The 26,109-nt window shown below is 45.9% G+C and overlaps 1 protein-coding gene across 2 annotated transcripts in view; it reads right to left on the bottom strand.

Moving 5' to 3' along the window:
• The window catches only part of IGF2R (insulin like growth factor 2 receptor), a 133,658-nt gene that overhangs the window by 44,890 nt on the left and 62,659 nt on the right, over positions 1–26,109 (bottom strand). For both annotated transcript variants that reach the window (XM_023219080.1, XM_023219081.1), the window contains exons 9-20: positions 25,869–26,034; positions 24,445–24,548; positions 18,330–18,494; positions 15,531–15,671; positions 14,193–14,336; positions 12,960–13,097; positions 12,193–12,340; positions 11,501–11,678; positions 10,919–11,034; positions 10,280–10,448; positions 8,176–8,355; positions 1,586–1,687 (exon numbers count right to left, since the gene is read on the bottom strand). In XM_023219080.1, the coding sequence (XP_023074848.1) occupies positions 1,586–1,687; positions 8,176–8,355; positions 10,280–10,448; positions 10,919–11,034; positions 11,501–11,678; positions 12,193–12,340; positions 12,960–13,097; positions 14,193–14,336; positions 15,531–15,671; positions 18,330–18,494; positions 24,445–24,548; positions 25,869–26,034 (1,751 nt within the window). The remainder of the gene's footprint in view (positions 1–1,585; positions 1,688–8,175; positions 8,356–10,279; positions 10,449–10,918; positions 11,035–11,500; positions 11,679–12,192; positions 12,341–12,959; positions 13,098–14,192; positions 14,337–15,530; positions 15,672–18,329; positions 18,495–24,444; positions 24,549–25,868; positions 26,035–26,109) is intronic.

Here is a 26,109-nt window from a genome sequence, read left to right as displayed (position 1 = left end):
GGAAGCTGTTAAGGCTACTATATTTCTCTAAGAAGACTACTGTTACTCCCTAAAGTTGGAGAGGAAACGTAAGACTCATAAATTAGTTTCTTTTTGTGTGTGTGTGAGATGGAGTCTCGCTCTGTCGCCCGGGCTGGAGTGCAGTGGCGCGATCTCGGCTCACTGCCAGCTCCGCCTCCCGGATTTACGCCATTCTCCTGCCTCAGCCTCCTGAGTAGCTGGGACTACAGGCACCCGCCACCACGCCCGGCTAGTTTTTTGTATTTTTAGTAGACACAGGGTTTCACCATGTTAGCCAGGATGGTCTCCATCTCCTGACCTCGTGATCCGCCCACCTCGGCCTCCCAAAGTGCTGGGATTATAGGTGTGAGCCACCGCGCCCGGCCCATAAATTAGTTTCTTAAAGAAAATAAACATCTTAAGAAAACTCATGTTCTGTTTTCTGTCTCAATTACTCCCTTAAGGTAATCATGGGATGTATGATCAGGTGACTGTCAAATGATATCCTCTCCTCTCCGTATGCAAATTTGCCCTGGGCCTCCCTCTGTCCACTGCATGCTGGGAAGGGGGCGGTGGCCACAGACCCAGAAACACTGTCCATGAACAGGGTGCCCGACATCCTGCCCTCACTGAGCACTTACAAAGCCAGGACCCTGTGCCGGGGCTGTTGGTTTGGAAAAGCCCTGGTCTCTGCTGCCAGAGTCTGCGGTGTAGCTTAGGAAAGGAAGTGGCAAACAGGTCCCACCATAAAGAAATATACACGGTGCTGTGAAAACAACTCACTACCCTGGGGAGGTCAGAGAGAACGTCACTGAGCAGCTTCCTGCTATGCCCTGCAGGGTGCACTCAACAACGGGAGAGCATGGACCCGGGCAGAGGGCGGGAAGAGCCAGAGGACACAGCAGGCACTGAGAGCCGAGTGGCACAGTAACACCGATGGGCTCTGCCCTACACACAGGGCCACGGTAAGACACAGAGGCCTCACCCTGTAGACAAGATCCTATGAACACCTATGGGCTCTGCCCTACCCACAGGGCCACGGTGAGACACACAGGCCTCACCCTGTAGACAAGACCACAGTAACACCTGTGGGCTCTGGCCTATGCACAGACGAGACACACAGGCCTTACCCTATAGACAGGATCACATGAATACCTGCAGGCTGTGCTCTATGGATAGGGTCATATTAAAACATACGGGCTCTACCCTCTAGGGGACAGGCACTGAGATGGTTTAGGTGTGGAGTGACGTATCGAATAGTCAGACATCTGCCAGTGGTGCAGAAGCCCCAGAGCCCACCAGGATGCCACTGCCACATGGGAGAAACAAAGGAATGGAAACAAAAGGAAGGAAACGACAGTGGGCAGGGTAAGACTGAGGGACCTGGTTCTTATCCCAGGAGCTAGGAGCTGGGAGCTGGGGGTGGAGAGGAACTCAGGGTGACCTGCAGACACCCACTGGCAATGCAACGCAGTAACTGATTCAGAAAGAAGGGGCAGGGGTCAGTTCAGAGCTGGAACACTGGGGTGAGTTGAGGATGTCTATCAGGCAGCTCAGCACGAGGGCCAGGCGAAGGCACACGTACCTGGTCTGTATCCGTTGCTGTCTGGATGGGACAGGCAGCCTCTGTGTTCCACAGGAAACTGACCACACACTCCCAGTTGAGAGAAAAGATTGGGTGGCTGTTCTGAAAGGGCAAATCCAGGGTAAAAGTCAATACAGTAACATGGAACTTGATCTAACCAAAAGAATACTCGCCTGAGACATAAAAACAGCCAAAATCTGCTGTATGTTTATTATGAGTCAGCCAATACAGCTAGGCACTTAGTGTGCATTACCTAATTAGAATTTAATGTTCTCATTCTCCCTATGAAGGCAAAATAATCTCTTACGCTTGGATATTCAGAAATACAGAAATCACGCCAGCAGTAAATGGTAGAATTTGGATCCAAACTTAGGTCTGAGCCCAAGGTTCTGAGAAGCACCTTACACAAAAAGTTGAATGCAAGAAGCCATACACAAAGGCGATGGTACACAGGGGTCACTGACATCAGCTCAGGATTAGGCAACACTGGTCTGCGCTGTCAGAGGTCAGGAAGGCAGAGGACGGCTCCTAGCAGGTAGCATGTCCTTTCTGGATGTATAGTTTGTGGACAGTCACCCAGCTGTGTCACGTTATCATCTGTACGTCGTTTGGTGCGTATGTTTCCATGAAAAGCTCCCCCAGAGAGCTACTGGGTTGGTGACAGCGCCACCACCACACGGGCCATGGCAGAGCTGCCAATCAGGGAGTGTTTATCACACACCAGGACTGCACTGTGAGTTTTGTTAGCATTTCTCAACTGCGCCTCACAACGACCCATAAACACAGCCTACAAATGAGAAAACTGAGGCCCAACGAAGTTAAGACGCTTGCCCAGGGTCACGGGTTCAGGAACAACAGCCACTAACAGTGAGTGGCTTGCCCATCAAGCGCCCTCCACCCTGGAAAGCCCCACCCACTCCAGGTCTCAGCAACCAACAGCAGAATAAAAACACACCCGCTCCTTCCACTTCACCATGTGCCTGTGAAAGGGACTGAGCTTTAGCCTGTGAAAGTTCTGTGACCGCAAACCCCTGGGAGAGCGGCCCTGAATCCCTCAGTGAGCGGATTTCCCGTGCCGCTGCTGTGCAGCAGGCCTCATATGAGTGCTGACAGACACGACAACAATGTGAAGTCACTCTGCCAACTAAACAAGGTATCACAGAAAAGCTAGAAAACCAAGGATTCAACAATTTTCCGGAACTACCAAGTGTCTCAATGGCAACGAGAAACCAGAGAGGGAGGGGGCAGTCCACAGGTAGCGAAGGCACAGACATGCCCAAGACAGAGACCACCAGGCTGAACTGGGCAACCTGGACATCTCCCCGTGCAACACTGAACCTGGATCCTTCCTGAGACTGAAGGAAGAAGTGGGCGGCCCAAGCTCAGGTGAACCTAAGGAGAGTGTGTCCAACCCGGACAGAACACCTCCCGCAGAGAGCATGGGCCAAGCTCAGCCTGCCCGTCATTCATTCCCTGATCACAGAGATCTTCAACTCTAAAGGAAATGTGGCTCAGGAAAAAGAGCGTTAGCCAACGAGAAAGCAGACGGGTGAGTGAGGCAGCACCCGCTGGGCCACTGCAGGGCAGAACGCATCCTGCTGGCTCGTTTCAGTGGGGCTTGAGGAAGCTGCCACACACCCTTAAGAACGGACTGTTAATAATTTAGTTGATAATGAACATGGCTTCCAGTCTCTCCACTCTCCTAACCATTTGATAATTTCTCAAAAACACATGACCCTGGTATAAACCTAAACCTACAGATAATAAATAAAAATAAAATCCTAAGCCCCACAACTGACTGAACACACCCCACTCTTGGCCAAGGGGACCCCAGAGAAACTTTAAAAACTGCATTCCTGTCCATAACGGGGTGGGAGGTGAGACATACCTCATTACACCCCTTTCCTCATTAACCGCTAGGCTTTCTTCCCTAAGTGCTAAACAGAAGCCGGCCCTTTTCAAAGACTCTGCTGCTGGTATCAATCCACCGCCTGACAACGTCCATGCTTTTTTGCAGTCTGACAACACACAATCGATCAGCATTCCCCTCCTGGTAAGAGACCACAACTCCCAGGTGGTCCTGGCCGTCTACGGAGGCTGCACACAGAGGGCCTTCATGTCCTCTGCTTCACCTTTCGACATATAGGGCCTAACTGTAATATATATATATATATATATTTTTTTTTTAACTGTAATATATTTAAATGTTACGTCTCCAACCCAAAATGAACATAGGGACACATGCTGCATACATGTTGCCTACCACACATGTGCATGCCACCCCTTCATGAATATGCATAGCTGCTCCTATAACCTGCTGAATATCTATACTTGGCTAATCTGTTCAGCATCCATTCGTGTCTTAGTCTTCCTCCCTCCCAGTGCTTGTTTCTGGCTTTTGGCCTGAGGCTATGCTTCCCAGCCTGTCAGAAATGGCCACCCTGCAGGCTGCAAACCTTTATGAGAAATAAAGCTCTCCTTTCCGAATTAGATTTGAGACTATCAAAAAATTTCTAGGCTGTGTGTGGTGGCTCATACCTATAATCCCAGCACTTTAGGAAGCTGAGGCAGGAGGACTGCTTAAACCTAGGAGCTCTAAGACCAGCTTGGGCCAAATAGAGAGACCTCATCTCTACAAAAGCTTTAAAAACCATTTTGATAACTACAGGTAACTCCACCTGTAGTTCCAGCTCCTCAGGAGGCTGAGGCTGAGGTGAGAGAGTCACTTGAGCCCAGGAAGTTCAGGCTGCAGTGATTCAGTGAGCAATGATGGCACCCAATGCACGCTAGCCTGAGTGACAGAGCAAGACCCCGTCTCAAAAAAAGAAAAAAAGTCCTGGACATGGATACTGGTGATAAATACAGGACACTAGAGATGTGTATGATATATGTAACCCAAAGACAGTCAGCATGGTCAGTTTAATATTATATGTATTTTACCCCAATTAAAAAATAGAAGCAATTGGGACTGTATAAAATGACCCCAAAGCATTTCCATGGAGAGAAGAGCAGAGCAAACTCCACACGGTCTGCCGTTCTCCTCTGGCTAAGGAACTCGGGGCCAACAGCAATTCCACTCACCTCCTCTACCTCCTAGCCCTAATTCATTTTACTACTGTGATTTTTTAAATATCTTTTTATTATTATTATACTTTCAGTTCTAGGGTACATGTGCACAACGTGCAGGTTTGATACACAGGTATACATACGCCATGTTGGTGTGCTGCACCCATTGACTCATCATTTACATTAGGTATTTCTCCTAATGCTACCCCTCCCCCCGCCCCCCACTCCCTGACAGGCCCCAGTGTGTGATGGTTTCCGCCCTATGTCCAAGTGATCTCATTGTTCAATTCCCACCTATGAGTGAGAACATGCAGTGTTTGGTTTTCTGTCCTTATGATAGTTTGCTGAGAATGATGGTTTCCAGCTTCATCCATGTCCCTGCAAAGAACATGAACTCATCCTTTTTTATGGCTGCATAGTATTCCATGGTGTATATGTGCCACATTTTCTTAATCCAGTCTATCGTTGATGGACATTTGGGCTCTTTCCACGTATTTGCTATTGTGAATACTGCCGCAAAAAACACACATGTGCATGTGTCTTTACAGTAGCATGATTCATAATCCTTTGGGTACATACCCAGTAAGGGGACTGCTGGGTCAAATGGTAATTCTAGTTCTAGATCCTTGAGGAATCGTCACACTGTCTTCCAGAATGGTTAAACTAATTTACACTCCCACCAACAATGTAAAAGCATTCCTATTTCTCCAAATTCTCTCCAGCATTGTTTTCTGACTTTTTAATGACTGCCATTCTAACTGGCATGAGATGGTATCTCATTGTGGTTTCAATTTACATTTCTCTGATGACCAGTGATTATGAGCATTTTTTCATGTGTCTGTCAGCTGCATAGATGTCTTCTTTTGAGAAGTGTCTGTTCATATCCTTTGCCCACTTTCTGATGGGGTTGTTTTTTTCTTGTAAATTTGTTTTAAGTTCTTTGTACATTCTGGATATTAGCCCTTTGTCAGATAGGTAGATTGCAAAAATTTTCTCACATTCTGTAGGTTGCCTGTTCACTCTGATGATAGTTTCTTTTGCTGTGCAGAAGCTCTTTAGTTTAATTAGATCCCATTTGTCTATTTTGGCTTTTGTTGCCATTGCTTTTGGTGTTTTAGTCATGAAGTCCTTGTCCATGCCTACGGCCTGAATGGTATTGCCTAGGTTTTCTTCTAGGGTTTTTATGGTTTAAGGTCTAACATTTAAGTCTTTAATTCATCTTGAATTAATTTTGTATAAGGCGTAACGAAGGAATCCAGTTTCAGCTTTCTACATATGGCTAGTCAGTTTTCCCAGCACCATTTATTAAATAGTGAATCCTTTCCCCATTTCTTGTTTTAGTCAGGTTTGTCAAAGATCAGATGGTTGTAGATGTGTGGTATTATTTCTAAGGGCTCTGTTCTGTTCCATTGGTCTATATATCTGTTTTGGTACCAGTACCATGCTGTTTTGGTTATTGTAGCCTTGTAGTATAGTTTTAAGTCAGGTAGCATGGAGCCTCCAGCTTTGCTCTTTTTGCTTAGGATTCTCTTGGCAATGTGGGCTCTTTTTTTATTCCATATGAACTTTAAACTAGTTTTTTCTAATTCTGTGAATACAATCATTGGTAGCTTGATGGAGATGGCACTGAATCTACAAATTACTTTGGTCAGTATGGCCATTTTCACGATATTGATTCTTCCTATCCATGAGCATGGACTATTCTTCCATTTGTTTGTGTCCTCTTTTATTTCGTTGAGCAGTGGTTTGTAGCTCTCCTTGAAAGGGTCCTTCACATCCCTTGTAAGTTGGATTCCTGGGTATTTTATTCTCTTTGTAGCAATTGTGAATGGGAGTTCACTCATGATTTGGCTCTCTGTCTGTTAATGGTGTACAGGAATGCTTGTGATTTTTGTACATTGACTTTGTATCCTGAGACTCTGCTGAAGTTGCTTATGTGATTATTATTTTGAAACAGGATCTTGCTCTGTTGCCAAGGGGCTGCAGTGTAGTAGCACATCCTCAGCTCACTGCAACCTCTGCCTCCTGGGCTCAAGTGATCCTCCCACCTCAGCCTCCCCAGAAGCCGGGACTACAGGTGCACACCACCACACTTGGCTAATTTGTAAATTTTTTTTGTAGAGATGGGGTCTCACTAGGTTGCCCAGGCTAGTCTTGGACTCCTGGGCTCAAACAATCCTTCCATCTCTGCCTCCCATTTTTTTTTTTTTTTTTTTTTTTTTTTGACAGGGGCTCGCTTTGTCTCCCAGGCTGCAGTACAATCATGGCTCACTGAATCCTCGACCTCCTGGGCTCAAGGAGTCCTCTGGCCTCAGCCTCCGGAGTAACTGGGACTACAGGCATGAGCCACCACACTTGGCTAAATTTTGTTTTATTTCTTGGAGATGGGGTCTCACTATGTGGTCCAGGCTGGTCACCAATTCCTGCCCTCAAGTGATCTTCCCATGTTGGCCTTCCACAGTGCTGGATTAGATCTGAACCAGCGTGCCCAGCCTTCAGCCTTAATTTCTTATTCCTGTTTTGTATTACACATACAACCCTCATTGTTCACCCACAGGCCTGAGATATATCAAGCCTCAGATTCCTATCTGTGGACTCTGTGGTTTGGGCTGTTGGGGCTCCGGGCTCAGAAAGCAATACCCTAAGGACCGGTGCTTTGACATGCTGAGAAGCTGCCTGAGAATCAAGGTCATCCTTTTAACTGTGCCTTGTTACCTCCACCCCCAAGCACAGGGAGGGACTTTCTCTGGGATTTCCTTACCTGACCAAGAAGGCTTCTTTCCAAAAGAAACTCGGAAATCTCATTATCTATCCCACAAAAGAAGACTGAGGACAGCAACCACACCTGGACAGACTTGTTCACAAGATAATGCCTTCCTCATTCAGGCTCCAAAGAGAATCATTTGCAAGTTAATTTCTGTCCATTCTTTCTCCCAAATAATCATTTGCTGCCCCCTCAAAAGAACCGTCTGCATCCCCCATCTCCCTCTCCCCTGTGAAATAGGGTACATAGTCTTCTGTGTTGCATTAGGCTACTGGGTCATCTTTCTCCTGCTATTTATTCCCCGGTGCTATGCATGTTAAAATTTTAATGTCTTTTCTCCTGTTGACAGCTGATTTTTAGGGAAACTTCAAAGGGTGAAAGGGAAGCTTTCCCTTGGCTCCTACAGGACCAAACTATCTCTAAGCCCCGTTCCACTGCCACGATCCTCAACTCACAAGAACCAAGAAGCCAGATAATGTCTGTATGACTCAGAAAGAAAATCCATGAAACAGTGTCTGTCACCACAGCCTCCAACTCCGCAGCAAAAGATGAGGCTTACCCTTCAGAAATCGCAGCCATGAAGGTACCACAAATCACTCCCTGCCTGTGCACATATATACTGCACGCTGACCTTCAGCAGAACTAAGACTGGCCTAACTCCACCACCCACCCCAAGACCGTTTCTGTCAAGAGACACATAAGGCAACGCTCAGTCAAAAAACGCAGCAGTGAAGGTCACCGGCCAGCGGCAGCGCCTTACCAGCCTGCCCCTGGAGCAGACGAGATGGATCCTCGTGGTGTATGTGGTCTGTCTGCCGTCGCTGGTGGTGCAGGTCGATCCATTCACGTATTCCAGAAGGAGGCTGCCGCTCTCCTCAACCACAGGGCCAGTCTTTGCCATTCCCAAGTTACTGATGGAAACCACTTCAGTGAAGGAGCCCTGCAAGAAAACCAATCTTGTCAGGCTTTTCCCTCTGAAGATACAGTCAGTTTGTTATTGGTGGTGGTTACATTCTATAAAGTTGCAACAAACAATGAATTATCGAATACAGAACCACTGCTCCTGGGGAAATCCCCTTATTACATATGGAATAGGAAACCATCCTCAAAAGAGTCAACAACAACTGCATGCTGGGTTCCGGGCACGCAATGAAGCAGCAATCAGGCTGCGTGCTGGCCTGTAACTGAAAGTCACAGAGCACTAGATACTACTCGCATCCCCATTATTGCTACAGAAAGAATCACTGGTGTTAGAATCATAAGGCTTTCGTTCAAGAATTGCATAAGCTGTTCTTCAGATCCTGAATTCCGGTGGAACGACTGACACTAACCACTTTGAAGACCTTCCTACAGGGAACCAAATGCAGTTTCTTCATCTCCCCTTCCCATGACTTCACCCTGCACTCTTCTACCAATAAACAATCCCCACACCTTGGCCCGCTCCAAATCCCTTAAGTCCCTAAACCCAAATTCCTTGGGGAGGTGAATTTGAGGTTTCTTCTCATCTCCTCATTCGCCTGCCCTAGCATTAAACTCTCTCTCGGCTGTAATCCCCAATGTCGCGGTGTGCTGACTGGCTGTATACCAGGCAAACAAACCTATTACACACAGATTATAATCTGAAATCCCAAGACAACTCATGCTGACGGATTCTATTCTCTTTATTTTACAAAAGGAAAAACGAGGCTCAGGAGTGTTAAGTGACTCACCTAAGGCTGCCCCACGAAACTTTCAGAACACAAGGGAATAAGTCACGTTTGAGAAGGCTTTAGTGTGAATTCTAGGCGAGAGACTTCTCTTAGGGAGACCTTACAAGGCAGTGCAGCGTGGAAGTTCCAGCTCTGGAGCATCTCTGAGTTGAGATGCCAGAGTTGGAATTCAGACCCTGTCCAACTGGCCCCAGGGCTGGAGCTTTTGCACTGCACTGCCTCGCCCTCTCCATCCTCTGCTCATCTCAGGGTGAGGCAGAAACAAGAGGCCAGAGCATCCCCCTGTTCAACATCAACCAGGAACATGCTTGTCAGGCACTATGTACATTGGGCCACTACACTCGTTCCAGCAATGACTGAGGGGGTGCTCCGCACGGTGATTTTGGAGTTACAAGTGTTCTCAAATAGGCAAGTTCACAGATGCAGAATCTGTGAATAATAGGACTGACTGTACACTGAAGTCATTGCTCCAGTAAAGAACACACATGTGCACAGGTAAACACAATCAGGAGCTCAATTCCTAATCACCAGAGCACACTTGCCACCTTCCTTTCAAAAACCTCCAAGCTGCCATTAGCATACACTAAGAAAAGTACATTCCCAACATGCTATTTTTACAGAAGCCAACTTCCAGAGACATCTCTATTTTAGGATTCATCACGTACAACGACCACAGGAGACAGGCAAATGTTCTGGCAGTGACTGCATTCAACCCAGTGACGAACCGCAGCGACTGAGAGTGTGTGCTGGAATCTATTTCATCCACAGCAACTCTCCCAAAGCGGTTTCTCCCCCTAATCAATCCAGAAGCAAGAGCTTTTGGAAGCAAAACTGTTTTTTTCACAGGTGTCTGCTGAAAGCACCTAAAGACGCTTTTGAATTCAAGATAGACATAATCATTCGGTGCTTCCTCTGCCCTTTGTGTGATCAAAGGTCTCCAGCACAGCATTCTCCACGTGAACGACGATTCCTGTGTGACACACTTCTGCTCCTACAGGAGGCAGATGAGTTCACATGGAGGCCCCACTCCTACTCAGAGGATTTCTCTCAAGCAGCTGTGCCGCCTTTGATCTGGATGTCCCAAAATAACTACCTCCTCCCACTATGTCATGGAATTAGGAGGGCAAAGGAGACAAGCAGTGAAAACAGACTCACCTGATCTTTTTCATACTTCATCTGGCAAGCCGATGCATATCGGTTACAGCCCGGCACTGGATTCAGAGGCCGACACACGTTAATGTAGTATTTCCTCCATGTGACATGTTCCCCTGAGTTGTCCATGGCGTACCAGTTTCCTCCAACGCCACCTTCAGATTTTGCCAGACTAAAATTTCAAAGCAAAATTATATGCTCTTTAAGAGCTTACACATTTCAGTCTAATTTATTTCTATGTAGTTGGGGAAGTAAAGCTACCAAATAAAGCATGCTCCACCAACCACACAACCAGAAGTTAGCTTGTCTGGACCCATGACGCACCAGGATTACATTCAACCTTCGCTAAACTCAGTATGCAGTGGACCTTAACTGTCTCCCATGCCTCTGAACTGACAGTCATTGGTTTAAATGATGAAGCTAAAGGCTGAGGCTCTGCTGTGGCCAAGACTGGTTGCTATCCCGAAGGCGACCAGACTGTTATTAGAATTCATTCTGCTGAAAATGCCCCACCTTGGGCCTGCAGCCCCAGAGCCAGCATCACTCTCCATCATCAGCTCAGTCACAGGCTCGCCAGCAACACCCGCAACCTCAGCATCTGCTGATACCAGGCGAAAAACAGAGCAGCTGACTCTGCCTCACCTGGAGAGGTCGTACTGCTCCAGTGTGGAGGGGTCGGTCACCACACACTCCAGGGGCTCCTCCGGGCAGGCATAGCTGGTGTACCACCGGAAGTTGTAGGTGGAGTTATCCTCCTCCTAATCCACGGCAGCAGAGAAATGCAGGGAGGGATGGCAAAAAGAGAAAGACACGTGACATGAAGCCAGGATTCAAAAAAGGACAAGAGCAATGTTCCCAATGAGAAACTGCGAACAAAAAAAGCTTCCTCTGCCCATCTCCCTTTATTTTATTAAAGGAAGATTGTTCAGTAATAAATCAGGATGAAAACTTAGCCTCTGCTACGTGGGGGTTAATTCAGGATTTTTTTTTATGCTTTTGCATGTTTTATACCCAAAACTGACAGGCTTGTGGGCTGTTATTAAGGTGCACAATCCACTAAATACACAGCTTGAGAAACTAATGCTGCCTAGGTACCCTGTCAAATCTAATTATGGTGATGATTTGGCCAGAAACCCAGACTGATACAAGCTCTGCCTCTCAATGAAAGGCCCACCACAGGCGTGAGTATCCTCAGGGAGCGCGATGAGGGACGAGCATTCCTACCTGATATTCAGGGAAGCCCACCCCCGCGTCTCGATCACAGAGAAAGGTGATGAGCGTAGCTCTCGGTGTGTGTCTTTCGTTGTTATAAGGCGTGCCGCCTCTGTAGTTCAGCTGGATCATCCCATCATAATACGAAAGCTTCGCATTACTCAGTCCCAAGTTCCAAGTCTTCTCGTCACTGAAATACACACACATTTCTCTCAGCAAAGACCTGAGGGCAGAAGCACTCCAAGGTTGCCACACTGAAGGGAGGGCCCGTGAGCGACGTGGGGAGTCACCAGAACCAGGCCAGGGCTGCAGACCACAGGAACCCACACAAGGTCTCTAACCGCAGCAGGGACACTGGGACCCAAATCTCCTCTTGGCACCACTGGTTGAGACAACTCACTTCATTTGAACTAAAGCTACACAGAATGCAGAAATACGCACAGAAATATCCAGGAAATGAGAAGCGCAAAATGTGCACAAGTGAGGCATGACCTCAATCCACCCTTCTTTCCCAAGGACAGGCCTGCTCCTTCCTCTGGGAAATTAAACTCCTAACATCCTTCAGTTTTCAGACCAGGTCTCATCACTATTTAAATGCTTGTCATAAAGCGATAACATTAAGTGAGAACACACCTATTCCTGAAAAAAAAATATTCGTTAGCACATAATACCTAAGAATGAAACAGAACTGAGAAGCTACTTGCCTTTTTGCCACCTGGCAGGCTCCTGAGTCTGGCTGACAGGGGCTCACAGACACCGGGCCACACACATTTATATAAAAGTCATACTTCTTTGTCTCAACTTTATAGGCACCATTTTTCTTTGTGAGAGGTGATAAGTCAAAAGAAAACCCTAAGACAGAATAAAATCAGTAAAATTATGTAAGGTCAGTCCGAACAGTCAGCAGAGTGGTCTCGCCCCACAGTTTGAAAGGCAGAGCTCCTTCCCAGGAGGTTCCCATGGCAGGAAGAAGTGGAGGAGGCAGAAGAGACGCTGCCCCTTGAGGCCACCAGAACCGCGATTACTAACATTTTCCTTCAAGATGGATCCAACTCCACCATTCCCTTCTACTGGGTTGGCCTAAAGCCCTATTCAAAAAAGCCCATAACTGCTGGGCTAACAAACAACCAGCATATTCAAAGTAGGATGAGCACGATATTATGGCCTTCTTGTAAGGTCTCCCGCAGAGAGGTTTCTTGCCTAGAATTCACGTGAAAGCCTTTTCAAACATAATTTACTCCCTTGAGTTCCAAAAGTTTTGCATTCAGCAAACCCACCTCAATAATGAATTTAAGATAGTATTTTCGATATCTCAAATAAGTCCCAAACATCGGCTGTTCAGAATTGTGTTCAAACAGCATGAATAAAATTCTAAGGCAAGTTACCTTGAAAACCTCACAGAGAATGTTTAGGAAAAAACCTTAAGTGGTTCCAAGTCACATTAACGCAGAGGTCCTGTTCGGACACACACCTGCCTGGGAGTCAAAGACCGTGCAGTTCTCCCCTTCTGTCTTCGACAGCACACAGGCCGCAGCTGTGTGCCACTCAAACTCATAAAAGCAACCGCCTTCCCCAGAAGTTCTCAACACTGGTGCACTTTCCAGATCACCTGTCAATGGCGAAAAGAGATGGGAATCACTAATCCATTCATTCCTAAAAAATCTTACCTCATTCTTCTCTGCTAGAAGTAGACCTGGAAGGGACAACAGCAGGAAATGAGGTAGAATGCATAGAAGGGTCAAAAAACAGACCTACAAATACTGTAGCATTCCATCTATATAAGGTATCTAGAATGGTCAAATCCGTAGAGACAAAAAGTAACAGAGAGGGAATGGAGAGCTGTGTTTAATGGGAACTGAGTTTCAGTCTGGGAGGATGAAAAAGTTCTGGAGATGGATGATGATGGTACTACACAACAATGTCACCAAGCTACACACTTAAAAGTGGTTAAGATGGTAAATTTTATGTTATATTGTTTATTTTACTGTAAAACAAACAAACAAACAAACAAAATGATCCTAGCTTCTGACTTTATCCCACAGCTGGGAACTTATCCAAAGGAAATATTTCAATGGGAGGTAGAGAGAGGATACATAATGGCACAATTAGCAATACTGGAAACGTGCTATTAATCCAACAATAAGAAAAATGTTTAAAAATAGTAAAACCACACCATGTCAACAAGGAAGTTCCTAAAAATTATTAATAGAACTGTGAAACATAGAAGAGTATTTACAAAATACTACACTTCGAGAAACATTAAGATTTGTCAACATAAAAATTTTGACTTGGTAAAAACATACACCTATAAATAAAGGTAATGAAAATTAACATTGTGTTTAAGTGGTGAGATCATGGGCAATGTTTTAAACCATGTATGATTTTTTTCCCCTTTGGAGGAAGTTAAGTAACCGCATGACTGGCCCCGTATCAGTCCCGAGGAAGAGGATGCAGTGCTGAGACCCACAACTTCCTTCTGACACCATCTGGTTTCTCCATTTCTGATTTGGTTTTGGGGAGGGGATGAGGGGAAAAATCCAAATGACCTAGTTCCCATCACCAAAGATTCTGGAACTCAAAATGCTTAACACCATGCCAGTCTGTCTGATCACCTTTGCAGTGACTGATGAGGAACAGAGATATGAAGAATGCAGGACCTCTGGCAGAACCCAACAAAAGATTTCATCTTTTTTTAAATTTTTACCTGGCTTGCATACAAGTGTGATATTAGTTCTTATTTTCTTGCCATGACCACAATCATCACCATCTGAATAAGAGAGTTGAATGTTGCCTTTCTCTTTTGTGGGAGAAGAAATAAATTTTCCCAGATTTTTACTTCCATTCTTATCTGGAAGAGAAAGGGGGAAAAAAAAAAACAGAAGATATGGTTAAAAATTATCATCATGCAGACAAAGAAGTGATTTAAAAAAAAGAAAGAAGAACTCAGCCCAAACCCAGCAAGAGCAGCCCTTCTCCAGCCCACCGAACCCACCAGGGCAGCCGATGGGTTTCCCAAGAGTGCCACGTTTGACTAGATGTTAACAGCCACATCGGGGTCCTCCAAGGTCATCCATAGGCTCAGCAGGAAAGTGCCATGAATGACGCAAAACAAAAAACCAAATGGCTTTTGCAACATGCATCAGCGCCAACTGTAAACTGACACTGTCCGCCACTGTCAGGGCTTCAGCTATCCCAAGACACAAAGTCTTTTGAAAGCACAGCCACACAGCCAAAGGGTGAGAATGAGTCTCATATCCAAAGCAGAAACTAACGAAACCTGTTTAGCAACCCAAGCAGGAGGCCACTTACTTCTTGGTTCACTTGCTTTTTATTATAAAGGATTAAAACTCTGTTCCGAAGTCCTTCTTAGTAAAGACATGGACATGTCTGAACCTGCTTTTAAAGACACACCAGCAATTCTGAATACCAGGATAATTCCTAAAATCCAACCGAGGCTCACAATTTCTTACTGAATGCTTTCAACAGATTCTCATAGCCTGGCATTTTCAACGTGAGTCATAAAAGACAAAAATGAACGTGCTAAATACCTGTATCAAATAATTGAGGAGTCTCTGCATGACAGTTACGGGACCAAAACAATGACAGCAAAAGGAAGCGAAGCATACAAGCCCCTCCCACAGTTGGGCTGCAGCTGAGATTACACTTTCCTTAAGCCACAACTTTTGAACAATTCTAGGCAATAAAGTTGTTAAAAAAAATAAATAAAATTACTTGTACACAAATACTGGCAATGATATTCTTCAGGTTACACACTAAAAAGATGACGTAGTATTTTCCACATGGTTCCTTCTGTTCCCAGTTATGGCTTTAGCCCACATCAGGAAGCTTCAGCCAACTTCAGGATTCCGGAGTGCATCGAGCAGTTAGCGACATTCGATTTATGAATAAAAATGTTTTACCGTCCTTTACGTGAATATAGGAAGAGGAGGCTTAGATGAACCACAGGAAGATCTTCTAACTCGTTCCAAACTGGATGCCCTAGAAAACCACCACCTAGACCTTCCCTCCGGGCACAACTCACCCACTGCGCACACTGCCGCGTCCTCGGGACACCCTCGCGCCTTGTCTTCCTGCAGCACTCTGTGACAGATATTAATGAAAAAATGCTTCTTCTCTGTTTCTGTCTGGCTGCCATCCACGGCTTCCCAATTCTGCTCTGGTTCTGTAACAAAAGTGTATTTTAGTCAAAAGCAACGCTGATTTCTGTGAGTCACAGAATAAATGGTGATGAAGCCAAAGGTCAAGGGCCCAAAGCTCCCAAAGCACTTGTCAGTCAATCCCCAGCGCTCACGTTTCTGGAACCCGGGCAGACTGAAGGCACAAAAATTCACCGAGATTCTCCGGTTTCTCATTTAATGTGACAGAAACAAACTACACCCCAATACTTCTTCAGAAGAGTAGGCCCAACTGGGTGACAGAGAATTAAATAGCAAAATTCTCCCAAGCCCCACAGTATGAAATTAGAAACTGAAAACCCAAATCAAGAAGCCATCCTGTGTCTTGGGACGCAGTAGAGTGGTACACCATTGATAATACACCAGCTCGGCTCAGCCCCTGTGAAGGCCTGTGCAGCTAAAAAAAACCAGCAACCTCTTACACATCTGCAGACTCGGTGCAGGACACAATGCATGCTACCACAGAAGACAAGCAAGGCACCACAGGTGGCCGCTGAACTCACAAGACTCATGAGCTGGTGAGTGTGACCAGACACTGATTAGGCACCTACAGGAGGTGAGGGGGCACCAGCTGAGTGTCACCAGCACAGCAAGCGAGGGCAAGGGCATCCACAAAAAGCAAACCACACGGTGAACAGTCGCTGAAGAAGTAACTTAGAAAGTGTGTAAAGGAGGAGGTAAAGATACACAAATACATCTTCTCATTTGAAAATGCTCCCTTTACAGGTTGGGTACCGGGGTTTGGAAGGCAAAAACCCCATGACTCATCAGTGGCGATACAGTACATTTGGAGAAGCACTTTCCAATGTCAACAGCCTAAAAGAAACCATACGAGACTGTGCATGTGAACAAGGACCTGACCTAAATACTGGAAGTCTGGGGTGGAGCCAGGTGGGCTGTAAAGTCTTAAGGGACTTCTTCAAGCAGTAAGGAGCAGTTTTAGCTCTCCTCTCATAACTTCCTTAGGGCTATCTCCGTGCAAATGCCACGAAATACTCCAGACTCCAAGAGACCAGAGATGTGTCAGGAAGTCTACAGACTGAAAAATGTATCTCTCCTTATCTCACAGGTCCTAGGTTGTCTCTTATACACAGTGATGTTTTAAAAAAAAAAAAAAAAAAAAAAAAAAAAGGTTGGGTTGACTTAAGGGATCTAACAGCACCACCCAGTTTACTGTAAGAAACTCGGGCCGGGAGAGCAGCTCGCTCAAGCAAACGCAACTGGATGCAGCAACATCAGTCCTCAGCCAGGTCTCCAACTCTGCAGCTAGAACTCTTTCCACTTCACAGAAAACCAGTGTCTTCACTGGCACACATGTGCCAGAATTAATTACAGCACCGCTCCCTGCAGTGCACAGGGTGTTTAACCACAACAGCACTGCCAGCACTCCCTGCCCAGGTGGTTCACAGTGAGGCAGGTTCTCAAACACTCCACAAGAGGGATTCATTCCTCTTCCTAACCTGGTATCTTCCAAACCAGGTGGGGCTCAGAAGACAGGAGCAGCAGTCCTGTCACCACTGCAGTTTTATTTTTCTAAAAAAAAAAAAAAAAGACATACATGTGCAGAACATGCAGGTGTGTTATATAGGTATACATGTGCCATGGTGGTTTGCTGCACCTACTGACCCATCCTCTGAGTTCCCTCCCTTCGCCCCCAACCCTAAACAGGCCCTGGTGTGTGCTGTTTCCCTCTGTGTCCATGTGTTCTCAATGTTCAACTCCCACTTACGAGCGAGAACATACCGCCAGCAGTTCTGTGACTGTTCTGGTTGGTAATTACATGAGGCAAGTCATTCTGTCTGCTTCGGGTCATCTCCCCCTTACAGAGGCAACTGGCTTCTGCACAACTAATTTGAGCTGCCAAAAGGGTAAAACCAGAAATCTCCCCCATCAGATTGTCCCTGCTTGAGACTCCCATTCTTCTTATTCAATCTGCTCTGTTTCCTGCTAAATTCCAAGCCCCCAAGGACAGGGATTGTGCTGTGGGGGGCACTGCTGCCTACTTGGCACCTCGTCCAGTGCCTGCTGTGCAACAGCAAGCTCAGCCTCGAGGACAAGCCCACTGCACACCACTGAGACACCAGTGAACAGTGGCCCAAGGCACACATCCATCTGCCTAGAGGATCCAAACAGAAGAACCCCAGGGGGCAGAGGCTGCAGATCCCACCTCAGAGACGGAAGAGAGGCAGGGTGTAAAAGGGTGAAAACACAAGGTCAAAAGATAGCAACTGAGCCGCAGCTCCACTCTGTGGGCCTGAGAGTTCCTGTGTTAAGTGGGAATATGGCCTATGGGAAGGCTGTTATAAGAGAGAAAAAAAACTTTAAAGGAAAAAAAAACAAGCAAGCTTCTGAACAACACAGAGCACAAGACCTGACACCCTGCAGGTGCAGGGCAGTTTCCGCTCAACTATGATGAGCCCAAGGTAACCCGACCAGAAAACAATAATGCTGGTCTCAGATTCAGATATGCCACCTCCCAATCCAATGCTCCTTCTAATAATTCATACAGCCACATGAAAAACACGGGCGGTGGGCTGTGACCCAACCCACTGACAGAGAAAATAGTAACAGCATTTCCAAAAGTACTCAGGGAAAATGTTCCATGAACACGTGGACTGAGACCCACACGGCAAGGAGGGCAGTACCTGCGTGGCGGACCAGCGCGGACAGGTCGTAGCGCTTCTTCCCGTCGATGGCACCGCAGAGGAGGTCTTCCTTCTCCTTAACACAGGCATATTTCGTGTCCCATGTGAAGAAGTAGGTGCAGTCAACCTCTCCTGTGAATACTGGATTTCCTTTCCCATCGTTACCTGTACGATTCAAGAGAAGAAAGTTAAACTCCATACGTGACCAAAACTGAGGAACAGCTAAGGAGCAAGGAAGAAACTGAACAGGACCAATGCCAACTGACCAGTTAAAAAATTCAGGTCCAGACTTTTTTACAGACCATGGGGGTCTGAGATGGCAGAGGCTTCTATTAAGCTTCAGATGCTTAACCCTAAGTCCTCGATGGCAGGCTGGCAGGCCAGCATGCCTTTCACCTTGGGAGACATTGACAGAAGGCTATGTACAGCGACTTCAAAGATAAGATAAAAAGGGCAGGCAGGAGGAACGCAAGAGCAGTGAGTGGGATCCTCTGCTCCCAGGCTGTGGTCAGCTCCCAGAGGCTTCTGAACATCTCTGGGTGACACTGGGAACTCGCAGAAAGGAAGACAGAAATGGAGCTCTAGTTCCCTGAGCACCACTGACTTCGTGATGTGACTGTGAACAAGACAAGTTCTCTGGGAGTCATCCCTAAAGTAAAACAAGGGTGGAAACCATCTACAGTCAGTTGCTCCCAGCGAAAGCACGCCAAGGTCCTATGCCAGCCCAACAATGTTAGCGGCACACCTTCAAACAGTGCTGGCATTCTGTGGCTCCGTCAGTGCACCTGTCTGTAACACCTTCCTCAAACTGAGCCTCTTCTTCCACCAAGAGTGAGCCCCCCAGACTTCCCATTCCTCAGCAGGAATAGTTCAGGTCTAAGTCTGAAAACCAGCTCTTCACAGGTCACGTCCCCATCCCACGGACACTGAGATTCGGAGGCTTTGCTGACTTGCTCCTTGCTTGCACCTTTCCAGACTAGGGGACCGCGGCCACAACCCTCCTTTCCCCAACCCTGATGGTTTCATAATCCTTGTCCGAGCCTCCCACCATGTGATCTGCCTCCTTGAGGTTTGGTATCATAAGCTATGCAATGATCTAAGAAAATGGGAAGTAAGATTCTGTATCAAGAGCAAATGATACTTCAATTGTAATTTCTACCAAATCTTTAATAGTATCATCACTATAATTATAATACCAGCCACAACAGCGAACCTGTACTGAGCACAGTCTCAGCCAGGCACTGAGCTCAGCATCTCAGCTACGTAAGGGCGAGCTGCAGAAAAATAGGCTCTGTTTAAGTACTTTCTTTATGCAGTTACGTGCTGCATAACATTTGATCAACAACAGACTGCATATACAACAGTGGTCTCAAAAGATTATAATACCGTATTTTTACTGGACCTTATCTATGTTTAGATATATTTAGATACTCAAATACTTACCATTGTGTTACAACTGCCGGCAGTATTCAGTACACTCACGTGCTGTACACACTTGTAGCCCAGGAGCAATAGGCTACACCATATAGCTTAGGTGTGCAGCAAGATATACCATCTAGGTGTGTGTTAAGTACACTCTGTGATGTTCACACAATGACAAAATCGCCTAATGACACATTTCTCAGAACATATTCTTATCGTTAAGCAACACATGACTATATTAATCTATTTGATCCTCAAAACCCTATGGCAAAGGCACAATTTTAGCACCATTTTGCAGATTTAGGATGCCTAAATCATTTGCTTATGGTTTCATAACTAAAAACGAGGGCAGTGGGAATCAGACCCTGAGGGTCTGGCCTCATCCATGCTCATAACCACAAGGCAAGATCTCCCCACTCTACTGTGGGGTTTTTTTCTATTTTTCTCTTTTTCTTTGGTTTTCTCTCCTGTGTTTTTTGTTTGTTTCGTTTGGCCCCTGAGCTTGCCGGTGAACTAACTTAGCGACCATGACGCGCCTCTGCCTCTCTTGATCCCACCCACAAGGTTTACACACAGTTTAATCCTACCGGATTCACATTTCACTATTGAAAAAGGTTTGTGTTCTGCACACGTGAAGCATTCACTGCGTTTTTCTTTTACCAGGTAAGTTTACAAACAATTAAATACCACTACAAATCGTCCTAGTACTCGTCCGTACTTTTGAGCTGGTTTTGCATCTGAGACGTACTAATAATCCGCAGGCAGAGTCCACTGTAAATAACCATTGCTATGTACCTTACACGTATTCTTACTTAATTCCTCAAAGAATTTTAGCAGAACAGTAAGTTGTGCTCCCCTCTCCCAAACCACTTCGGTTCATTTTTAAGCATAGTGGGCTTTAACTTCAGAAATCACTATTCATGAGGCCTATGGTTTCTGTCCGCTCATCAGCAATGTTAGGATTAGCTCTGCACAATCTCTCCCTCACTCACACAATCCCCAAGTTGCCAGTCTGGCTCCACAGGCTCGAGTTGATTCTCCAGCACACCACCACTTTGTGTCCTCAGTCTCTCAATTCCAGCAAAGGGGGAAGGAAGGTTTTCAAATGGAACCAAGGAGCTCTCTGCCTAAGGAGCAGGCAGCAGCACCCATTTCTCTGCGGCAAAAACAATGCTACCTCTTACCCAACTAGTTTAATGTTTCCTCTAGACACATAGCTAAACTCCATTTCCCAGCCTCCCCTGCTATTCAGGCTGGGCCAAGTGACTTATTTCTGGCCTGGAAAAAAACAAAACAAAGGAAATTGATGTTACCATCCTACAGAGCCCTTGAAAGTCACACCTACAGATGGCAGAAACACAGGATGGAAAGAGCGTAGGTCCCCAAATGACCACATGGAGCAGAGCCTGCACCCCCTACCCCAACCCTATCCCCAAGGACTAGCACCAAACTAAGACAAGAAACCTTTAATGGGCTGAGCTACTTAAATTTGTGAGTAGTTTTTTGTTAGCCTATCCTAATGAATTCTGCTCTTCCGAAAAATTATCTAACATCCTTATTTAAAAGAATCACCAATAATAAACCATCACTTTACAACTAGATTTAAACAAATGGTAAAAAACATTATGACCAGAAGATACACTTGCATCCTGAAAAATGCATGAACCTTAGATTCACATGCATAATTCCTAGAGATCCAACTTAAACTACACTTCTATTACATAGCCAATTAACACCCGCTCACCTTCAAAAATACATTACTACATCTATCTAATACACAGGCTCCACCAAGGGATTTTCTTAAAAAACTCTAAGTTTAAATTCGAGCAAAATAATAATTTTGCTCTCAAAGTTTGGGGTGCTGAATTACAGAGCTGGAAGGAATTGTAAATATTTTTTAATACAACTCCTGCCTGAGAACCAGCTCAAAACCCTCCCACAAAACACCTAACATCTCTCTGTCCAGGCTGCTTGTTACAATCACAATGATAACAGCTTAGGAAAACATGGGTTTTTAATATCAGGATGTCACCGTTAATTTTGTTAAGTACAACAATGGTACCGAATTTATATAAAGGAATGTTCTTTCTTGGCATCAGGGTGGGGTGATATGGGCCATCAATGATGCATGGCTTACAAGAAAAATCTGGCAAAACATCAATGGCTGTTAAGAGTGGCAGGCATGTAAATTTTTGTTTTAATGTTCTTTCTATGTTTGAAAATTTTTATTATGGAAAGGAAAAACGGAGCATTTTGTCAAGCCTCACCTCATCTGGGCTTTAGCTCTCTGGGCTCATGGTTTCGTAACTAAAAACTAGGGCGGCTGGGAACTGAATCCAGAGGGTGTGGCCTCATCCATGCTCATAACCACAAGGCAAGATCTCCCCACTCCACTGCGGGTCTTTTTTATTTTTTTCTATTTTTCTTTCTTTCTGTTCTTTGGTTTTTCTCTCCTGTGTTTTTTGTTTGTTTGGCTGGCAGCTCCTCAATGCCCATACCTCTTCCCTGTAAGTCTGAGACGACATAATGCCCTTCTCATATGTTGCTCATCCTTTTCGATCTTTCTGGATAATGATTCTGTCATCCCAGCATCCCCAAATGAGATCAGCATACTCTCAAAGATCTCGGCCAAGTCATTAATAAAAAGCCCTGAACACAGCAGGGCCAAAGGAGGTCATGACAAAGTGGGAGGGAGACTCAGACCACAGCAGAGCAGCCCAAGACAGCAAGAAGTCCAGGAGAGCCAGTTGGGGTGACCTGGGAGCCAGAACCAAGGTTGGGCATCAGAGGGGCTGGGCACATGGGGAAGATACAGGCTGCATCCCTAGGGACTGGGGACACCGAGTAGGAGAGATGTGATTCAGGGTGCAGACACGGCTAAGTAGGCTAGTAGTGTAGGTAGGCTAGCAATGAGAGAATGATGGAGAAGCTGAGGGGTGCAGGGAGTGCTTAGACCAGATGGGAAGTGCATCCAGAGGCCACACTGATTTTCTCATTCACGAGTCAGATGTCTGTCACACCCCTGCTGAAAATCCTTGGGACTTCATAGATTTCCAGATATAATCCAGCTCCTCTGCAGGACATACAAGTTTCTTACAATACTGCACACTCACCATTCCAGGTCGTCTTCAGCCACATTCCCCATACACGGCCTCTGACCCGCTTGCAGCTACCCTGTTCCATGCCTTTGAATGTCTGCAGGTCCAGGCCCTACAGCCACCCCAACACGGGACTGGCATGCTCCTAAATGTAGTGTGGCTCAAGCAGCACTTCCTTCTCTCTTAACTGCCTGAACCCTGCACCCAGCCCAGACTCCAGCCAGTTGACCTTCGTGCCTCCCTCCTGGTAAAGGAGTGGAGTGACGACGCTAAGCACTAGCTCTACTCTGGCAGCACTGCCCTGAACCTGCATCATCATGCTCCTTATCTCTCTCTGCTCCTAGTCTGTGAACACCTAGACAGCCATCTATCCTTACAACACCCTCCAGCCTCATAGGGCCTAAGCAAATAGGCACTAAAAAAATGTGAGTATTGTGAAAGTAACAAAAGGGGCCACGCAGAGAACAAGGACAGCAATGGCAGACCTGTGAACAAGGGCACCCCAGGGGCAGTTACTGGGTCATTTTGGAAAGCCTTTCCAGTGGCAAGAGCCCGGGGGCTGGTTCTTGGCCTGCTTGCTAGGACGTTCGCAGTGTTGCGGTGCTACCAGGGCAGGGGTGCCTAACTGTCTCTCCCAACGCACACCTGATCTCCAGAGGCTTCGAGAGCAAGGTTCCCATCATGTCCAGCTGTCTCTCCCTCATCCCACAGTGAATCCTGTAGCAACCCACCCTGTAACCAAGCCACACAAAGCTCTGCCATAGAAGAACACACGGAAGCAAGGGCCAGAAAGACCCTCTGGGTGTGGCAGCAGTTGGGGCAAACTACAGAAACCAGAATGGGCTCTAGAACTGCTCTGAGCAGTGGTAGGGTGCCCTGCAGGGTACCTGGAGTCACAGCCTGGGGGTTCAACAGATGGGACAAGTTTCTGATGGTTTGGTTTTTAATAAGTACACTAAGCCACTCTCTTTAAGGAATGACTTCCACCTTCACCTCCTGGGCGCAGCTGCCAACCCAGAGGCAGCTACAACTGTGTCTACAGTCATCAAGATATGGACAGCGGCACCGCTTTTTGAAATGCCAGTGTCTTGGTGACTCAAGGGTGCTTCTCATCACTCGGAGAAATGCACGCCTTCAGCTTCAACGTACCCAGTGACATTTTGCAATCCCCAGATCCAAACTCTACCACTTTGCAAAAAGGATTACCTTGATAGTCATTACATAAAAGAAGAGGTCACTCAAACAAAACTGGCAAGCCATCTCGCCCCTGCCGAATCTGTCCTTGCTGTAGTTTAGTGTGCACCAAAATTCAAGATGAAAACTTTCCCAACAAGCTCAGTGCTGGGCCCACTCCCAAAACAAACAGAGAACCGAGGAAAATGCAAACAGGATGTGTGTGTCCACTGGGGCACTGGGGGTGGGGAAAGCGTTACTCCAATAGAAAAAACCCAGTCTGGGGGCTAGAGCCGGCCAGTCCAAAGGAGGGCATCTGACTCCTCCATTCAATGTTCACTTCCAAGAACACGCCTGTGCACACACACAAGCACATGCCCATGAATGGAAAGATGAGGGGCTGAACTCCAGCGCACACTTACCTGCGGTTTTATTGCACTCAAAGTTTATGACGCTCATCCGCTGAAACCCTGAGCTGCATTCATCGCCTCCAAAATATATCAAGGTGAGGTCTCCATCCGAATATCTAGATTTTTGTGAATACACAGACAAATGTGTTTGGGAGAACCAAGAAAGAAACCTGAATCTTTTAAAATGTCTACACTAAGCCTTTTGCATAGCATCAACAAATCACTACTGATCTAAAACAGCAAGCTCTCTAGCCAGCTAGGGAAAAATATCTACAGGAAATGAGTTCCAAATGTATGGGCTTGACATCCTCTGGCTTCAAAGTAGTAACTGGCTGGAAGAAAGTGCTGAAGATTTTGCTGTGAGCATGAAAACTTCTCTTGTTCTCACTTTTAGATTTTGTACAAAATAAATAACGCCCAAGAATTAGACAGGCTTCCTAACAGCCGCCACGAACACAGCCGTGCCTGAGGGGCCTTGGACAACGCTAATCCTGAGCAATCTGAAAGAAGCAAAAATAAAACGTTTAAAATGCAGCTTCTCGGCAGATATTCCACGCTTTTAAAAAGCTCAAAGACCAGTTCTGGGGTTTTTTGCAGTTTTCTATTCCTAATTTTTGAATCGTAATTGCCCCTAACACATTTTCAGAAAACTGCATTTTCATCCTGCTTTTCTGAAGGTTAACTATCAAGTTAAGGGTCAAAAAAAGAAATGTGCTGAATGCACTGCTTTAGTTGTTTAAAATTTTCTGTAATGTTGATGGTGCTTGAGATTCTCAAACTGCCAGAGAAAAATCAAAACTCCTTAAAAACAAATTTTAAAATAAAAAAGCCCTATCAACTGTAAACTCATTAAATAATTTTCCTACAGTAGGTTCCGTACAAACAGCAAGTTTATAAAGTGAACAGTTCTAACAGAAGCATTCTTACTCTAAAGCCAGGAAAAACATTTGATTGTTTAGTGACAAATGGCAACTTGCCAAAGTCTAATAGGAAGGAATGCTGGCATAACTGATTTCCCTGTACCTTCTGGAAAATGGAAAGAGGAAGAAAAGGAGGAGAGGGAGTTATATTTCACAAGAATACACACAATGCACTTGAAAATTATGCAGGCCAGGTCCCACTGCACATGCCTCTAATCCATGCACTTTGGGAGGCCAATGTGGGAGGATCACTGAGGCAAGGAATTCAAGATCAGCGCGGGCAACACGGCAAAACTTCATCTCTACACAAACTACAGAAATTAGCCAGGCATGGTGGTGCATGCCTGTAGTCCCAGCTATTCAGGAGGCTGAGGTGGGTAAACTACTTGAGGCAGGGAAGTCAAGGCTGCAATGCACCGAGATCGCGCCACTGTACTCTAGCCTGGGCACCCGAGCGCAACCCTGTCTCAAGAAATACAAAGAAAAAGGAAAAGCACACAGAGGTTGTTGATGTACCGGAGGGTCTGATTCTGGTATCTTCCTGCTGCTTTGACTTGAGACGTATTGTTCTTTTTCACTTGGCAAACCGCAGCTTGTTTTTTATTACAGAACTGTGTTTCAGTTTCTCCACAGACATTCAAATAAAACAAATATTCTTTTCCATCTGAATCATAGGGCAAACCTAAAAACAGGGAAATTAGTAAGAGGCTTGTTTTACATGAACAGGTATTAGACGGTTACAGGATGACTTAGTCAA

Source organism: Piliocolobus tephrosceles, chromosome 5 (assembly GCF_002776525.5).
Source record: "Piliocolobus tephrosceles isolate RC106 chromosome 5, ASM277652v3, whole genome shotgun sequence".
NCBI classification, from domain to species: domain Eukaryota; kingdom Metazoa; phylum Chordata; class Mammalia; order Primates; family Cercopithecidae; genus Piliocolobus; species Piliocolobus tephrosceles.
The sequence above is the reverse complement of the archived record's forward strand: the minus strand, read 5'-3'. Positions and strand labels throughout refer to the sequence as shown.